Source organism: Centroberyx gerrardi, chromosome 19 (genome assembly GCF_048128805.1).
Source record: "Centroberyx gerrardi isolate f3 chromosome 19, fCenGer3.hap1.cur.20231027, whole genome shotgun sequence".
Taxonomy (NCBI): Eukaryota; Metazoa; Chordata; class Actinopteri; order Beryciformes; family Berycidae; genus Centroberyx; species Centroberyx gerrardi.
The window spans coordinates 15246608-15267183 of record NC_136015.1 but is presented as its reverse complement, the minus strand read 5'-3'; the positions used below and the strand labels follow the sequence as shown (position 1 = coordinate 15267183).

Here is a 20576-nt window from a genome sequence, read left to right as displayed (position 1 = left end):
CAGGGAGAGAAAGAGAGTGAGAGGTTCAGGGGGTCTAATGATTTGGCAGGGAGATTTGGCTAAATATTTAAGCATAAACGCTTACAATTTTTAATGTCCCGCTGTTGTAAATGCCTGTCGTAAACTAATCTAGAGAGAGAAGGGGGGGGGGTAGCAAATGGTTGGTTGTGTTTTTGGAAGCAGGAAAAGCCTGTTAAGAGTATTTAGTAATGGAAAGCCTGGAGCTCCTCCACACAGCTAAACAAAATTTAAATTTAATTGGCCATTTGCATGCTTAATTGATATTTAAAGATTATTCACAATGGCAACGTCTTATAGGCTAAATGTTTTTTAGACCTAATTCATGGGAATTTGCCATGTCGATTCAAATATCTCACCGTGGGACGTACAGTATACTCGTTAAAGGGAACATTCCCCCTCATTCTTCTGATCTGGGACAGTCATGTGTAGTCATATGTAGAGTATAGAGAGCAGAGTAAAGTAGAGCAGTGTAGGTTACACCCAGTGTTTAGTCTTTGTCTCAATACAATTAGCGTTGAGTTGCAAATTCACATTCCTAGCCTAGATATTACTCATTCCTCTTATGCCCCCTCACAGCTGAACACAACCACAACCACTAACTGGTCATTAGTATGTTTAATTGAAGCTCAGTAATTATTCAACTGTGTCAGTGTTTTTAAACTACAGTAAATGCTTTTAACCTCAGGACCCAAATGTAAAACATTTAATGAGACACTCTGCCCTAAGATGGAAATTTCATATGTCATTATGACATGGTTAAAAAAGGATTCTCACAAATTATTAAACTATTGCAGTGTTTTGAAGCATGCTATAGGCTCTTACTCGTGTAATTTGGAGGCCAGGATGAAAACAGAGTGGATGTAGTCTCTCACTCTGGGAACCAGGCTCATTAAAACATCCTGCTGCTCATTTCATGTGGGGACCCAAGCTTGTAAATGTGGCCTCTCACTAAAACGCAGTACTAGTATCTAGCACTCACTTGTCATTTAGGGGGCCCCGAGAAATAGGCCAAATGTAGTAAATTAAAGAGAGAAGCTGGAATTTCAAACATGTTCTTGAGATGTTTTTCACATTATAAGTCTTTTTTAGTCTTTTGAAACCCTTGCAGCCTTAACATACATGTACAATTCATGAGATGTAAGCTATCACATACTGTCAGTCATATCCAAAGCTCCATTTTAGAGTGAAAAAGTCTCAAATCCATTAAATCCCTATGGGAACAACAGCCAATGGAAGTTTTTCAACAGTAATACTGCAATTACAGTTTGAGGCTTTAAGGCTGCATTTACACAGAAACAACAAAATCAGATTTTAGTCTTTGTGGCAAGTGTGATCTTTTTAATGCATGTAACTCCTACAGTCCACAGACTTGTGACCTGAAGCTTGCAGGTTTGAATCCCTGGACCGGCTGGGAAAACCTTAGTGGGGGAAAAAGAGTGAGTGAGGCTTTCCTCTCCTTCATCAACAGCTTCTTAAGTACCCTTGAGCAAAGCAGTGGAGCCTAAATACTCCTGTGGTTGCTGCTACATGGCCAAGAGTAGAAGACTGTGTTAGTACAGGGCAGCTTCCAGATGTGAGTGTGTGTTATGCTCCCACCCCCAGCAAATACACCCCCAGGCTGCAGCTTGAAATAGGAACGTGTTCTCAGTCATCTTGCCTGTTAAATAATAGTTAAAAAAAAATCTGAACACGAACAACTCTCCCTCAAAGCTAGAAACCAGTGAACCATGTTCCCAAATAAACACTGAATTGCCAACGACTACAGGAATAACGTACGAGAACACTATTTTACGCTGAATTTCCCCTTTAAATAGGTTAACTTTTACAGTTTTCGGGGTCATACCTTTTTCAAGAAAGTCGTTTTGCCTGTTTGTAATTATTTATAGGGGGGGGGGGAAGCCAACCAGCCAGATTTAGTCGGCCAGCCAGTCAGTCACACATTCAGACAGGCAGCTAGTCAGTCACACATTCTGTCAAGTCAGCCATCCATCCACCTAACCAGTGACTAAGCCAGTCAGTCAGGTAACCAGTCATCCAGTCATAAATAGCAATCAGGAGTTAACAAAATATGAGTTTGATTTGATTAATCCAAATTGATTTGATAAATCCAAAGATGATTAAAATAGAGGTAATTTAATAAAAAAAGAATTTCATCATTTATCACCACTTTTAATCATTAATTATTTATCAGATCCCTTAAGATCCCTTTGTGTATAATATTTACCTCAGTATATAATTCTACAATCACTTTCGATAGCATTGTATAACAGCTGTAGAAAAAATGAGAATTGGTTAATTATTTGTGTTTGTCTCAACAGTGAAATGTGCATGTGTTATGGCACAAATATACTGTATAGGGTTAGGGTTAGCTAGGTGTGTGCAGCATCAACTGTTGCTGTAGTTGAAGTTCTACAGCCCTGGAATAATAACACCCAATGTACTGTCAAGAAGAATAGATCCATTCTACTATATCGCTACGCTCCGGTAGGTTAGCTGTCTTTCAGTATCTTAACACAGTAGCATGTTAGCAATGTTAGCTTGTGCGCATTGGGCAATCTTAATAAATTCCACTCCTGTTAGACAAAACTGCTTTGCTACCTCAATGTAGTTGTAACTAAAACATTCAGTGTCATTTTTTTTTTTTTTTCACACATAGAGTAGCCACCACAGTTGCAAAGCTATGTGAGACTAACACCGGGCGAGCGAGCAAGGCTCACTCAATATGAGGTGAGAGAGCGCCATTTGACTGACTGATAGATTGACTGACCTGAATTTGAACACGTCGTGTGCCGGGGGGAAAATAGCTTGCCTCCTTACACATAGTTTATTCCAGTTCCATTATTCAGTTTGCATTATGACAATTTCACATCACTTCACATGTATAGATATTTGTCCTCCTCTCTGCAGAGTGGGAGACTAGTAGTGAGTCGTCTTTGCGTCTTTCCAGTGATGTAAAACACTACCGCTAAGGGACTCATGGGGTCACCACAGTCATCAAGTTTCATATTCTACTGTTAGCAGCTTTAAACAACAAAATTGCCATTTATCTTTTAAGGTGAGCAACCCCTAGTCTCCAGAAGGGTGGAAGTAATGAAAATGAACTGAATAATGCAGTGGTGATGAAGTGAATGTGAACTGAAGAACAGCATGATGGAAATGGACGTGGCTTTAATGAAAATGGCTGTTTTTATCAAATCACCTCTAACTTAATCAAATTGTCTTTGGATTTATCCAATCACTTGACAACTTATCACTCAATTTTCCAATTCACATGCATTTTCGTCACTCTTGCTTTCAATTCAGAAGCATTTTCATCCCATTATCATTTGTTTTGTTTCTTTACCTCCACCCCTCATAATAAACGCACAAACAGACACACAGCTAGTCGTTTAGTTAGACAGACAGCCAGGTATTTGTTTCAGCTAGAACCTACTGAAGCACTTATTGCACACCAGACCCCAGTTAAATGCCTACATTGTAATTGTCATTCACTAAGTCACTCAGTCGATCCGCCAGTCAATCAGAATTTTACTACTGTTGCACTTACTGTAAGTAGCTTGGTTAACAGTGTCAGGCAAATGCCTAGAGTGTCTAGTCAGTCAGCCAGTCAGTCAGCCATTCAGTCTGGCAGTCAGCCAGTCAGCTGGTCAGTCAGCCAGCCATCTAGTCAGTTGAATGGTTGCCAGGGGTTCCATTTACTGTACGAATTTCAGTCTGAACACTGAGAAATAATGTCTGGCCCTTATTAATGAACATAACATTAGAGAGAGGGGGAGGTGGACAGGGCAGAAAGGGAAGAGGGGAGAGAAGGTTGTTACTTTCTGGCGAAGCTGCAAAGTCAGAACGTCTCTCACAGTTTTCCTTTAAAATGTTGATTAAAAGCCTAAAGCTAACCTGAAGCTAACTTCACTGGAGACCTCATGTCTAACTCTCACATTAAATAGAGATGAAAAAAACAAAACAATTTTTTTGTGATCAACAATGCTCAAAGATACAGCAAAAGGGGGCATGGAGACACAAGAAAGGAGAGGGAGTGTGAAAGACGGCAGAGAGGGAGGGATTCAGAGAGAAAAGGGTCTTATGAGGATCCTTATTGCTGCATCGTTGCTATTAGAATATTCTCTCTCAAACATCAGAGTGGTGTTTGTAATGCATAATTTTAGTGCTGTTTTAAAATGAATAACTTTGTAATGAATATGTAGCAGTGTTTTTAGTTAACTTACTCAACACTTTTATAAGGAATATTTGTTATTGTATGATGCCTTAAGTAAAATTTGGTTTTGAGTGAATTTTGTGGGAGATAGATAGATAGATAGATAGATAGATAGATATTTTGTAGAGAATGTAGGCTATATATCCATTTGTAATAATTTATTGTTTTAATTTGTAATACAGTGACATCTGTAATTAATAGTTTTGTATTTAATATGTAGTGACCTTTGTAGCGGTGTTGTAATGAATATTTATGAATTCATTGATTTTGTACACTCCTTGGTTTTTGTCAACTTTTGGTTTCAGTCTGTTTTTGTTTTGGGTGATAGCTGATATTGATCCCCCTCTTGCCTCCTCCACAGCAGTGTCAGCTGCAGTACATCGTCCCTGCAGCTGGTAGGGATTCAGTGTCTTGCTCAATGACACTTCAGCAGGGTGTAGGTTTGCTGTCACGGGTCTTGAACCTGGGTGTCTCTACTTACTACTCACTAACACACCCTGCTGGCCTCTCTTCATGCTACATCAGTGTTGAGATCTCTCACCAGTATGAGTATACCTGCAAACCCAGCACAGTGATGAGAATAACAAGGACACCTTATACGTTTCCATGCCCTCAATGTTAAGCACCCTTGGTTAGTGTCATCAAATGGAAATACCACTCCATTGAAGAATTACAAATATAATTCAGGCAGTTATCTGACACTCTTATCCAGAGCAACTTACATGAGTAGGCCAACAGCACTAAAATAATTAATTCAAATGTTTCATAGGTAATCATGAAAGGGATAATAATCAAGCTATTGCTTAATAATTACCGCCCGCTCTAATTTTAAATCATTTATCTTACTGGATTAGACAGATATTCGTAACGTAACACTATCAATGGCTGACATTTTCCTTATATTCTGCAGTTCTTCAGGCATGACTATTTTACAGCTACGATGAGAGATTTTTTTGGAAGCCTTTTTCTTTGTTGTTTCACAGCATAGCAGCATTGAAAAACCACATTATTTTTTCTCTGAAAAGCCGACTCTGTCAAAAAATGTGAAAGCCCAAAAAGCCCTCTTGGGTGCTTAAGTGTTGATTTGCCAGGGCTTGCCTCCCTGTTCTCCTACCTTTTCAGCACCTTCCTGCCAAAATTAACACTATTCAGTTCATGATTAATCGCATGCAGCCCGTAGAGACACAGCTAAATAATAACAGTGCTGATGATGTGGATGGAGGGAAATGTGAGGGCTAGCGCTGGGAGAGGGGGAGTCGCAGGAGGCTAGTTTGTTCTGAGCCTGAAGGAAAGGTCTATCTGAGCTTTTGGAAATGATCCAGGCGGGCCTGGTGAAACCATAATGGAACTAATCCAGGAGGGCCTGGGCAAAAGATGATGGAACTAGCCCAACCAGATGAGGGAGGCAGAGGATGGAGAGACTGCTCTCACTGACCTTCAGTCAGTCATACCATGTCCTGTTTGAATTCTGGGTAGCACCTCTAAATCAATAGGCTGTTCCAGCATCCAAAATTTGAGATTGTTTGGAAGGAATTTTTTTTCTCCTACATTAGCATACTGAAAATGCCACAATGTTCTCCTGTTTTCTGTGTTTCATTATGCAGATCTTAACCCTGATGCTAACCCATGATGGTTATTATAATGAACCAATCACAGAAAATAGGAACAATGTAATGCTGATCAGCAAGCTTCCATCTGAATGTAAATTTAATGTAATGCTATGTCATGCAGCATGTTGATATTTTTTCAGACACTGCATACTACCGTATGTAGTATGCAGACTAGTAGCAGGGAGAGCATTTACTTTTAGGTTTGTGTACATACTGAACTTTTTTCATTTTAGTGTTTAAATACAACATGTAAGGCAGAGCTGTCCTTCAAGGTCAGGAGTAAACAAGCTTCCTTGCCTCCATTATTTACTGTTATTTACTTATTCTTTAATGCTCTGTTAAGTTGTTTCTCTGTCCAAATGTAACAGGAATATAATATCTTAGGCATGAATGGCTAATAACAAATGATCAGGTATTCTGTCCACACACCTCTCTGGTAGTCTGCTGTAATGACCAACCCTTCACCCTCAACACCCGGCTGTGAGTGTGTGCTGTGTCTGTGCTTTTGGTGTGTGTTGCTGTGTGCGCCTGCATGTGTATATGTCTATGTATGTGCATCTGTTTACCTGTATATGTGTGCATATACGGTACATGTGTGTATCTCTAACTGTAAGTGTGTGTGTGTGTGTGTGTGTGTGTGTGTGTGTGTGTGTCCAACCTCACCCCTGTCTGTGCTTGTGTGTGTTTGTACTATATGTGTGTGTGTGTGTTTCGGTTTGTGTATGTATGTATGTGTGTCTATCTGTGAGTGTGTCTGCATCTTTGTATATGTGTGTTTATGCATTTGCGGCAATGTGCGTGTGCAGCTGTACATGTGTGCGTCTGTGCATGTGTGTGTGTTTCTCTGTCAGTTGTCTGTGTGTGTGTCAGGTATGAACAATCTATTTCCTTCCCTACGGCAGAACCTACCAATCACATCCTTCCATCATCTCTCTTCATTACGTATTCATGAGTTTCTGTGTCTGCAGGGCTGTGATTGGCTCATAATGAACAACTGACGGCATTATCAGTCAACCAATGCTATGGCAACAAAATCAGTCAGTCAGTACAATAGAAACACCAGTCAACCACTGGTATGGAAACATTATTCAACTAGAGGAGTGAGACAGTATTCCCCTCGGGGAGGTTGATATATTGGATTTTGTAGACTGCATGGTCTCTTTGATATGGCTCTCATAATGTCTAAAACCTACTTGTGATCAAAGCAATGCAGACATCTTGAAATGCTAATTGTAAGTTCCTCTGGATAACTACAGTCAGGCTACACACAGAACATTTAGATGGAATAATGTGGAATATACCATTTACTAACATACAAAAAAAAAACATGGTTTCGTGTAAATAAATCCCCAAGTCCTTTTCCTTGTCAACTATGGCTAAAGAACCATTAGTCAAACTGAGTACTGAGACACTGCAGGCCTCAGGGGGTTGATATGGGCTCATAAATCTCTGAACTACCCCTTTATCATCTTTTATATTATTTTGGGAGCGTGTATTTCACCAGCACTGGGTTTCGTTGTTGACTCTGTATTCTGCTGTTGCTATTTCTAAAGGGCCATTACCACTGAGATCATTAAGTGTACTTTAGAATGGGACTTGGTTTAATTAATTCAGCTAGTTTGCATAGACACAATCTGGATTACAACTCTGTGGTTACAAAGTTGCTCATCAAATGTTTTACTGCATTGCATTAGCTGCGTGTAGTGAGTATTGTGGCCTGCCTAGTTACTAGTTAATACTTTCTATAGGTAACATTTGAGCCAGCTAGATATATAATGACTGTATACACAACAAAACCTGTTGTGTATAAAACCCTTGTCCTGAGCAATATGGTTTCTCATACAGCAGCCTAGTATTAAAAAAGTACAATAGTGCAATAATTAAACACCAAGATCACCAGTTCTGACTGATTAATTAAATGTATTTTACAAATTAACCAAAAAGGATACAACATTGTATCTGTAAAGATATTACAACTAAGTAAAAGGTTACTGACTGATTCAACTGCACAAATACCCTTACATGCACATTTACCTTTAGATAGAATCATATTTTAGATGTCCTGCATTTTTCGTATTTATCCTAACTTTTGAAAACAGTGTTGTAGCAGAGACGAAACCAACATGTTGTTATCAGTAGCTCCAACTAATTTGTAGGGCCATTTGTGGAATGATAAAGCTAGCTTATTCACACAGACTATTTTCAGGCAGATAAAGACTCTTTCACAGCTGAACGGCTTGAAGTAATCATGCCGGATGTTAGCGATTGGTGAGAAGTCCCGCCTAACATGGCACTTCTCACCAATCATCAACGTCCTGCATGGTTACTTTCATAAGGGAGAGATGCCAGTCTAGAAAATGAGGCTAACTTTCACCAACACCGGAGGAATCACTATACAGTACACATGTGATTAATAAATGCACCATTTAAACCTTCTGCTCGCTTAATTCTCATATTTTCAGAGGTATTTTTCAGAGCTCTTGACATCTGGAATCCACATTTCTAAAAAAAAGTAAAAAATCAATATTATCTACATATTTAGCAAAATAAAATGTCATTATGGTGTATAGTATCTAGCCTGCCTTCCCCTACAGCATGGACTGTTTCATTTATGATTCATTAGTAGTTGTCAGCTACATCAAAGACTCTTCACCATATCTTTGACTTGAAGAGCCAACCAAACCAGTCCCAACTGCTCAAAACATTAGCCTGGATCCATCCCCATGAATCCCTCCTTTTCATTTTTACTCATATTTGCCTGTTAACCATGTGAATTTGAGTGTTGAATTTTGAAAATAACAAAACAGACATGGCTGTCTTTGGGGCTGCTTTTCTAACTCCATCGATGATATTTCAGTCGTCAGTCTAGATCGTTCTTTACCATTCACAGCACCAAAAAGTTGCTTTCCTCATGTGGGTACATTAAAACACAAGCTAGGAGCAACCAGCCCAGAAGCTGGTGAGTGCTCGATGCCTGTCTGCTCCAGTCGGCTCCTCGGAGAACGCCTCAGAACTGCCTGTCTTAAGAATCGGGAAATGCAGATGGTATCGTGGTTAACAAGCAAATAGGAGTAAAAATGAGTGATTCATTGGGCTGGATCCAGCCTGAGGTAACAGGATAGGATAGGTTTCAGTATTAAAATTTGATTTTGCTTGGTGTGTATTCTGGTAATGAGAGAATATAGTTTAGTTTTGGTTTGAAACTGAAAGGATACTCCAGACTTTTCCTATAAAATGTGGTTTAGCATGTATTTTGTTGGTATTCAAATAGGGTTTTACTTTAGTGTGTATTCCGTTACTATTGAAATTAAGTTTAGTTCTGTGTGTATTCTGTTACTTGTTAAATATAGTTTCGTTAAATATGTAATCTGTTAGTTCAGAAATATGGTTTAGTTAAATGCATCTGCCCTTCCATCTGTTGTTTGCAGTAGAAAGCTGCTTGTAGGCTAGAATATTAACATGGGCATATTTAACTGTGATGCATATTCACACAGGACAGGTTTTACGATGCATATTAACAGGGGCCTGATACAGTGAATGAATTTGCACATTCAAAAACATATCAGATTTTGTAACTATTTTTGGCCCAGTTTCCCAGATGTGGCTGTCTAAACATGGAGAAAACACATTTTAACAGATTTTTAACTCTTTGTGGTCCAGATCTGATCTTTCCTTGGCTGTCCGAAATAGAGAAACTGCATGGATTCTGGTATTTTCCTGTATAGACTGGACAAAATCAGATATGTACCAAAAAGATAGACAGACTGTCAGATGTTGGAAGAAATGATGGATGAGCTGATGGGAAATGGTGCTCATTAAAGCCACTGTAATTAGAGCCACAACTGGAAATTGCACTTTCTCAATATCACACATTAGAGTCTCTCTGTTTGATTTCATATGTTGCTGATGCCATGTGAAAATCTTACCTACCTTATACCTAAGATGTTTTCTTTTTTTAGGATGAGGATGTACATGGTCCTTTATGTGTTGAGTAAGTTTCACAACCCTGGGGCTTATGAAAACCAATTCAAAACACATTATGTGATTTCAACAGTTGGCCATAAATTGAAAAAAAAAATAGTAATTCAGTTCTTAATTCCTGAAAAATTTGGCATTTGCAGATATGAGAGTCCTGAAAGCAGTGGCATTACCATATGGTATGCGTTTGTTCCTCAGAGGCAGAGCAAAAGCTTGAGTCTTGGTTGTCTAGCTTTTAGCTCTAAGAGAAACGTGTTCGTGTTTACAACTCTAGACTAAACCATCCAATGTCAAATGGATCAGAGACTTATTACGCCCAAAGTTTTTGAGGGGGAACAAATTCACACAAAGCCATACGCAATACCGATGAATAGAGAACATAGTTACTTCAACGTAGTTATAGTTTGTCGAGGGCTGCAAGGGAGAGCGATGTGGATTACTGAAGTCTGATGTATTACACAATTACTGCAGAATCACCATTCCTAAATATTCAGCAAAACATATTTCATTTTTCATTATTTTCTATCTGAGAGATGACAGATACTGCATCAGATATCAAGCTTGTGCCCTCTCATTTTGAATCGTCATGACACCAGTGGTAGGAATAATATCCTTTGTGTTTTGTTTAGGTGGAGTTTTGCTGTCAAGTTCGTGAAAGCGTTTATGCCTGCGTGATAACATGCTAATATAGCTGATATAATCTATAAGCTAATATATAATAAGCTAATGTAATCATATGGTTTTGTTAAACTACCATATTATGCTGTCCACAGCTGTGCATGTCCCTCAGAGGCAGACTTAAGCAGCAGTGATGTATGAGTTGCTGGGAGGATCCTCATTAATGATACACTCTGAAAATTATTTAAAAATGTAGGGGAAATTAATATTTGTTCATGATGGCTTTGACTTGTAGATGGAAAATAAGCATTTTCTGACTTTCTTAGCCCATCATAACTTCAAATACAAGTTCTGTTTGAGTGGTGAAAGCACTACAACATACATGTAGGCCTAAAACTAATGTCTTTTTATCAAAAACTCCATCTGAGAGTGAAAAGTCTTTAATATATCACTATATAAACATTGTTTTAATGGGGGGAAGGGGGTGTACCATACTATGGCTGGGACAGAGGGACATTCAGAGCTGAGCCCCAGTAAATAGCAAGATGAATGGAATCACAGAGACAAATTGTATATCTTTTGTCTGACAGTCTATGTACCTGCTGTTGGATGAAAACCTTGTGATTTAACATACTTTAGAGCCTAAGTACTCCGTTCCAGTCTGGTGTCTTGCAGGGTTTTGTTCCTATAATAGATAATGAGCCACACCTGGTGTCAAGTAGATACAGACCAAGTGTGTCTCATTAACCACCAGCGATGAACAAAAACCTGCAGGACACCAGACCTGAGTGCCTAGGCTTTACAGTCTAACACCTGGTTCACACAGGACGCGTAATGGACGCGTAACGGCGCCGAAGCGGAGGCCGCTTCCTTTCGGCATTCACACTGCTCGCGGCTCGCATTTCACAGGAAAACACCATAGAAAACACTATAGATGGTCATATCTCCATTATATCACCACAGAAGCACAAATATATTAAATGATCAACTTACCAGGGTCTTTACTGTTGTTGTTGATGAATCCATCTGCACTGATGCAAGTTTTAAATGCAATACATTGTAGGATGATGATCTATCTGGTTTTGAATTATCACTTGCCTTTTGAAAATTGCGTCTTATTGAATTACCACAAAAGTAAACAAGGATACATGTTTAGGTTTGTTTATTTATAGGCTACTTAATTTATTTAGGCCTATATGTCATTATTTAGAGAGAGAGAGAGAGAGAGAGATCTAGGTCCCCTAGGCTTTCCTAATTATTGCCTGATCACAAGTCACAACTCTTGCTGAGAAAACAAATAAACGTGACAGCTGTGATATGAGGGAGTTTGTGAAGAAAAGAAGAAAGTGAAGAAGATGGAAGATATAAAGTTCATTCTGTGTCCTCTTTGATGAGTGACATATTTCTGTAGTACAATATGAGAGACAGTGATAATGTCTTAGTGTGATTTAGCTACTCTGCCCCATCTATCACTGGCATTTGAATTCATTCTGTGGCATTTCACAGAATGATGCATTTAGTTACTCAATATTTAATGTATCTGTGGCTATCAGAAGATGATATATTAGCATGCTCTCTCTCTCTCTCTCAGGCCCATTTATGTATGCAATTATGCATACCTAGTTACAAAATATATTATCTAATGTACATGGCTGTGTTTAGCATTTAGAAAATGATACATGTTGGTCATGTTACACATACAATACTAATGTCTTAGCTGAAAAAGAAAAAGTCTGAAAAATGATGTATATATAGTATAATAGACTTATATGCATGTTCATCATGCAGTGCTGATGCATTGATGGGTTTACAATAGGTTACACAAACCCATATACATAACTGATGTTGTAGTTATGGAATAATGTGTTGGGACAAACAAAATGGCAAGCTTAGTGTTTCCATCTCAACACTCAGACTCATCAAGCTTATTAAAATCTATTTTACATGGATTCATTGAGTAACTAGTACAACATTTTTCATACAAATTATAGGGTGGGGCTTTTTCTCGTTAAAACACACACACATACACACACACACACAGTCTTGATCACACTAAGCTATTATCCTGGCAAGTTTAAAACAGAAGTGTAAATGGAGCCTTGTGGCTGTAAGTGTGTGTATGCGGCTACTGTACATTAGATTAATTGTTAGTACATTAATTCATTTGGTAGAATGTCACCATGGTAAGTAGAATACCTTTGATATATGTGCATTCATGTAGCCATTGTACAACATTAGGCTAATTGTTGCCATAAAATACACATGATTTAATGTCACTATGGTAAATAGAATACCACTGATGTATGTGCATATATGTGGCCATTGTCTAACATTAGGCTAATTGTAGCACATTAACTCATCTGCTATTTGTCACCATTCAGTGGATTAATCAGGTCATTATGAAAACGATGCCTGTCAGCCAATCTATCAGACATTCATTAAGGTGATTTGTCTCTGTACTTTGTCACTCAGGACAAGATATTTGTGTTTATAATGTTTTCATTATTTATGTTGATAATGTATTCATTAATTTTGACGGAGTAAAGCAACAAAATCAAATCTAGAGGGAGTCCAATTGAAATTACCCCAGGTTGTTATTCTTTTTATTATTATTAATGCGTATATCATGGACCTGATTACAGCTCTCTCCCTCTGCTCTATATCATCTCCCTCTCTTTTGTTTTCTCTCTCCCACTCTTTCTACTATATTGCCTTTATCTCTGCAACCATACATGACAAGAAAAAACAGTGACATGCAAGCAAAACATGTAACAAAATGCTGTCAACCATGTTACAAAGCAGGGTTGATGCTGACGGGGATCCCTCCATCAGTTTGTCTTCTCTTATCTGTGATTTACCCTGATTAAAGGAACCATTTCTTTTCCAGTGCACCATGATCTGAATGCTTTGATAAGAGTTGCATCATTGTCATATTGATTAAAGCTGCTATTTCCTTTACCAGCTCGTGTTTACAATATAATGGGGCTTCCAGCAAAATACCTCAACATCTGATGTGTGTGTGTGTGAGAGTGAGTGAGTGAGTGACAGAGAGAGAGAGAGAGAGAGATTGAGCTTCTCAAATAAACAAAAACCCTGAATGCTGCTATTGTTGAAATCATTTCTCTTTTTCACTTTCTCTCTCTCCTTTTTGACTCTGTCTCTCTCTCCCTCTGCCTATCCATCTCCACCATTTTAACATTTCCTTTGCATAGTAACTTTCTTTTCCGCTGTGCTCTTCTCTCTCTCAGCATTGTGAGGGAGAAGAATGGGTCATTTTTTATTCCTCCGCTAAATCTTGTTTTTTTCTTTTTCTTTTTTTTTTTACTCTTTATCCAATCTGTTCTCTGATTTTTCTTCTCTTTTCTGTATTCTGTTCTCCTCTGCAGTGAAGCGATCAGTAGATTTTAAATCGCGGGGCGTTAAATTATTCCCTGGCAAAGACTCCAGCAACAAGTTTTCAATATGTGAGTTCACATCTTAATGTCACTTTGATTATGGCTAATGAACTAACCTGTGATGGCTTGGTTTGGCTTGGATTGGCTTATTTTTTGGCTTGGTTTTTATTTTGGTTTTGCTTTGGTTTGCTTGATTTTGTCTCTTGAAAAGGCTGTGTTACTTTTTACTAATAGTGAATTATAGGAACCTATTGTGTCAATATGTGGTAATGTTGAAATGTCATTTGACGCACATCCAGATTCATACAAGTGTGTTGAAAATGGCACAGCCTTGACAAGAGTGGGCTTTTGCATTCTGCTTGTCTGCTCTTGCGTGTTTTTGTTGTTTGATGTTTTGTTTATGTGTTTTGGTCATGGTGTCATGGTTTATGCATGGTTCTTCATGGCTTGCTTTGATATATTTAATCATGTCTTGTTCTGATATGCGTAATCATGGCTTGTTTTGCCGTGCTTTGGGCTTGTTCACGGCATGTGAATCAGCTGTTGTGATAGTGTTTACCCGCCCCCCCCTCGCCTCTGCTCTTGGTTTCCTCATCTTCTCTTCTCTTCTCTTCTCTTCTCTTCTCTTCTCTTCTCTTCTCTTCTCTTCTCTTCTCTCCTCTCCTCTCCTCTCCTCTCCTCTCCTCTCCTCTCTTCTCTTCTCTTAGGAACACATCAAGATTTTGTAGTTCAATAGGAAAATTATAAAGGAGAAACAATCTTTACTGTTATTCATATCTAGGGTTAAGCTCTGCAGCATGATGATTTGAGGCTAGTTTGATAAATCAGATAAATCATAAATAAATCGCCTTAGCCGACCATGTACTTCATACTGCCTCAGAGTAATTTAGGGCCAAGTGCAGTCAACAGGTGAACTCTCATAGAGCCACATTAAAAAGCAATTGAAAAGTTAATTTCCAAAATGTTATACCTAATACTAAAATCCAGAGGATCCAGTCTTTATACGTGTTACAATTTTCCCAATGAAGGAGTTAGGTTACCTGCCATCGTTTAAGAAGTACCATAATTTGTTTTCATTTTGTGCTATCACTAGTTCTGTAAGAATTGGAGTCACTTTTTTTAAAATGGTGGATGTCTCATTTTAGAACCAAACTTTTCAATTAGAAACCCTGAAATTAAATGTCCAAAAGTCTAGTGGTGTTTAATGGTTTATAAGTCATTTGACTTCATGTAAAAATTACCACTTCATGAATATAATTTTAATCTGTTCAAAAACTTTTGGGCACCCTGACATGGAGGGACCATGTACAAAATGCATGAAAAATATCCAAGAAAAAGGGGAAGCATTTCTTTAACTCTCAGTGAAATATGGTTGAAAGTCCCCTTATCAAAGCTGACAGTAAGCACTTTAACATCCGCTATTTTACATCCAGCACTCTCTCTTTCTCTCTCTCTCACCTGTCTCCTCATTATCTCTCCCTGCTACTCTGTCTCTGTTTCTCTCTCTCTCTCTCTCTCTCTCTCTCTCTCTCTCTCTCTCGCTCTCTTTCTCACATACACACACACACACACACACTCACACACTCTCACACACACTATATACACAAGGGTCAATAGCTTATATCTTAATAGTGATGATATTGACGTGCTTGATGTCTTTCCTGCCTAGTTAGACCACAATCAGCACAGCACACAGATTCATTATTATTCACAGACACACACACACACACAATTCCACAGCCAGTGATATTGATACACACACTCAAACACTCACACACAAACAGATAAACACACATACGCTCACATACACTCATGCATACTATACATGCATAGTCACATATTTGCACACCTACCAGGACAAATGTAAACACATACATACACACAAGCATTGATACAAGGACACACATTCAAACACGATCATGCCAAAACACACGTACATACTGTATGTACACACACACACACACACACACACACACACACACACATTGAAATACACCTTGCTTGTCCATCCTGTCTGTCAGTCGGTATGCATGCTTGATTATGATTAATTTTTAAACTTTATTATTTATTTGCTTGTTTTCTTATTTGCTTGTTTACTTTGCGTGTGTGTGTTTGTGTCCGTGTGTGTGTGTGTGTGTGTGTGAATGCCACAACAATAAGTTGATGACAAAACCGTGGCTGAGCTAAGAAAATGGAAGAGAGAGGGAAAGAGAGCAACACAGAGACAAAGCGAGTGCATATCAGATTCGTTGGGTTTCCTGACAGGTTGGAGAGTCATGGTTGAGGTTTGATTCTACAGATGTTAATTTGTATGTTAATTAGTCTAGCTCTGATTGGTTCAGATGTTAATTTGCTCTGCTCTGATTGGTTCAACTCTTCAATGAAGCACGAAGCCAAGCAATCAATGTGTATGTGTATATCCGTGTGTGTGTGTGTGCGCGCCATTTTCTTTGTGTCTGCACATATGTGTGTGTGTGCATGTACTGTATATGTATGTATGTGATGTTAGTGTGTTTTTGTGAGTGTGTGTGTATGTATATGTTTGTGTGCACAATACTGATACTGTAACCAGTCCCTCTGTCATGGTGTTAATAGTCCAGATGGTCAAATTAGCCGCTCCAACAAAGCAACAAACTACTACTGTAACACACACTCACACACACTCACACACACACACACACATACACACACACACACACCGCCCACCTGCTGGGTCTGCTGATATGGACTAAACACATACACGCATGTTAGTCACACAGCCCAGACAGCCTAGTATAGCATTATTTCCACTTGGCCTATACATGTTTGAAATACATAATTCAATACTTTGGGTACTTTGACATTTTTGTTAATTACTGTTAAAAAAATCGGAATATCATACTACACTTAAGCACATGATTTATTGTGCTACCCACACATTTGAATATCAGCCCATGCATTTGAATATCAAAATGCACCATGGGGTGTTTTGTTTGCTGTATAGCAGAAGTAAATAAGCACATCAAACAGTTTCCCCCTCTAGTAAGTTTCTACTGACACGAGACATTAGGAAAGGATGAACGAGGGAAGAAAAAAAAAACATTAAAAGTAACAAACTCCTTCAGCATGGCCTAATTTCACATTCATGTGTGTGTATGAAGGATGAAGTGAATTCAAAGATTATTCAAATAACTGTACTCTCACCCTGGACTCACACTCATTAAAACATACTAGAGTTCCCGTCATGTGGAGACCCACATGACGGGATTGAGTAAAAATAGTTTCCCACCAAGGGACGAGGCTCATTAAAATATTACTACTAATGCTCTTGTTGTTTAGGGACCTACCACAAACAGCTCAGTGGCGTGGCACATGATGGATCCTTTTCCATAGTATAGGAAACCAGAGAAAGGATCTTTAATGGAAAGCTTTTGAATTGGAATACAGAGTTGTTTATGTGTCTGCATTCCTTCTCTTACCCAACAGCTATGTTTCTTTGGCTTTCTTGGAAAGACAGAGAAGCTTAGTGCACTCTTTCTCTCTCTCTCTCTCTCTTTCTCTCTCTCTCTTACTCACTCTCTTACTCTCTCTCTCACACACACACACACTCACACACACACACATGCACACGCTGTTTATGTCTCGAAGTTAACCCAACAGCTATGCTTCTTGAAACCTTTAAAACTTTTAAATACCTCAGAGTTTGTGTGTGTGTGTGTGTGTAAGGAGAAAGAAATTGAAAAGACTGCATGGATGTGGTTTATGGATATGCAGTTCTAAACCTGTGTGTGTGTGTGTGTGTGTGTGTGTGCTGCGTCTTTTAAAGCCAATGAAACATAGCTGTTGGGTTATTTTGTTGGGAAAGAGGAGTGGAGAGGCAGAGTTAGACAGAAACAGATTAAGAAAGAAACAAACAAACAAAGAAAGAGGCTGTATACTGTCAACAGTAGTATTATAATTAGAGACAGGAAGAACTGAGGCAGAGACGGAGAGTAGAGATGCGTCATGTTAGATGTGTGTTTGTCGTGATTATGTCGCAGTCTCTTCAAAGCATTTGTACAGTTCTCTGTTGTCTCTGTTCTGCCGCTGTGATGTTTGGTCTGTTACTGTCAAGATTAGCGCTCTGTCTTCTGTCTGTTGGAAAAAATTGAGATGGGATCTGAATGCTGCATCTTCCCTGTCTGTCTACCTGTCTGTCTCTCTATCTGCTGGTCTGTCTAATCTGTTTCTCCCTCAACCTGTTCTGCTCTCTGGCTACCATAAATGTTAAAAAAAGTCTGTTTTTCCATTTATTCCACTAAAAAAATTCAAACCGAATGCTAAAATCAGTGGACAGTGGACAGTGTTGTAGAGTTAGCTGTCTTTAAAGGGAGAGTTTGCTTGATAGTTGACATCTGATGCCTGATGGATCCAGTGTAGCTTAGCTGTGATCCTTGTCTGCCTCTGTATGCCTCTCTCTCTCTCTCTCTCTAACCCACCTCTCTCTACCTGTCTGTCTCTCTGTTTAGTAAATGAAGGTGGCGTGAGACAGGCGTCTAACTCCTGTCCTGACCCGGGAGAGCCAGAGAATGGAAAACGCCATGGCGGTGACTTCAGGTACAACACACACACACACACACGCACACACACACACACACGTATGCACACACAGACAGTCAAACACAGTCCCTTCCTACATATACATACTTTTCTGTCTGTCTGACTCCCTGTTCTTCCCTCTGTGTGTGTGTGTGTGTATGTATAGCATTGGCAGCGTGGTCCAGTTTAGCTGTGGAGAAGACTACGTTCTCCAGGGCAGTAAAACCATCAGCTGCCAGAGGGTGGCTGAAGTCTTTGCAGCCTGGAGTGACCACAGGCCGGTCTGTAAAGGTAAGAAATACAGACAGACTCTCCCCATACATCTCCACAAGCACTACAGACACAGATACTCCCCAGACATTCAAGTATATACACACAGATACAGACAGAGAGAGAGAGAGAGGCTATAACGACAGATGTGAAGGTAAGAAAATACAATCAGCCATCTATATTGCCTCAAATTGTTACCCATGTGTTGCCTTGGCCTCTCCTCAGCGTTGAGTTTACGTTGATCAGGGCTGAGTTTGTAGTGGAAAAAATCCCATTCCTGCTTCCAGCCTCTGGGCAGAAAATGATGAGACAAAACAAACTAATGTTTGCAGTGTAATGCCTCACCAACAAGCTGCGGCTGTACGATTTCATCAGGGGGGTTATGACAGTGATTATCCAGGACCTTAAATTACACCCAGCATCACAAATGTAGGTAAACACTCCTGCGAACAACCAGTCAGGTTGCAGCAATTGCAGTTCAATACACCATGCAAATCCATAACATGCAATACAATTTCAAAAAATTACACGAGAAAGGATCCATAATAGGCTCATACATAAATCACAGTTGGTTTCACATTTGCCCCTGTTTTAGTCTCAGATTTCAGTTCTAGAGAAGTGATCGTGTTCTTGTTATGGTGGCCCACGAATGCTGAATGAACCTTCATATATCTACACACACACACACACACACACACACACACACACACACACACGCACACATGCGCGCGCACAGAGGGAGTGAGACAGAGAGAGAGGGCGTCTGTCATGTTAAATGCCAAAGTCATTTGTCATGTCTCCCTTCACTAGGCTTCAGACTGTGGCTGGAGACACATACTTTAACATAAAAACCAATATTCACTGGGTAGGAGTGTGTATGTGTGTGTGTGGGAGAGAGAGAAATGGAGAGGTACTTCAACACCCAACTAATAATCACTGAGATATGGAACAGAGAAGGAGAGAGAAGTAGGGACAGAAGGGGGAGGGGGGAGGGGGGGTGGGGGTGGTAGGGGACAGGAGGGAGGACAGAAGGAGGGAGGGCAAGAGATGACAGGGAAGGAGAGGGAGGAGGGAGGAAAGAATGGGGGACAAAGGATTAAATGAAGAGTGGCTCCCCTAAATGACATAACCACCATCTGAAAAATGAGCACCTACTCTTCCTCTGAAAATGATAACATTTTAGACAATTTAATCATCTAAACTTTGGAGAGATTGAGTAATGGCCATAATGTAACATTTTTATCAAAAACAGATTTACAGTGTTTTGGAATGTAACTCTTCAAATATAGACACTTTGACCTTAACGTATTATAACTTCAATGACATTCATTAAGCCAATCCCCCTTTTTAAACTTCAGCAACAGTTCAGCCAGCGTCTGATGATGATGAGATGTGATACTTTTATTGATCCTAGTAGGGAAATTGTGTTTTCTCTTGCCCCCCCTCCACAGGGAGGTCAGGGTGCACGATCAGCTACAGAATAGCACCTTTGGAGCCGATAGGGATTCAATCTATTGCTCAGTGACACTTCAGCAGGACAGATGAACTCATGTCTAGTGGTGGAAGGACGGACTCTAACCACTAACCGCTCTCCTGCTGCCCTCAATGTGAACCAAGCACACAGGAGGATTGACCTTCATTAAGCTTATTGTTGCCGTGGCAGCACATAATCCTGCTAGCAGACGGGATATTACCTGACCAATACAAACAGGATATGACAGTCTCACTTCCTCTTCATCAGGGAGTCACATCCCTTCTTAAAAACAAGCTGTGATTGGCTGCCAATCAACCCCGTTATCATTATCAGAGATATCACAGTGCTGATATCCTTTGATTAGCTCTTTAAGATTGTTAAGGGTCGTTAAGGAATTCATCATCACTAAATACTTTATAACGAGCAATTAAAAGTAGCTG

At 39.4% G+C, this 20576-nt stretch overlaps 1 protein-coding gene across 1 annotated transcript in view; it reads left to right on the top strand.

Annotated features, from left to right (window-relative positions):
- Positions 1–20576, top strand: part of LOC139920124 (CUB and sushi domain-containing protein 3-like) — a 371750-nt gene that overhangs the window by 227510 nt on the left and 123664 nt on the right. Inside the window, exons 7-9 of the mRNA XM_071910054.2 lie at positions 13827–13904; positions 18323–18410; positions 18559–18683. Of these exons, the coding sequence (XP_071766155.2) occupies positions 13827–13904; positions 18323–18410; positions 18559–18683 (291 nt within the window). The remainder of the gene's footprint in view (positions 1–13826; positions 13905–18322; positions 18411–18558; positions 18684–20576) is intronic.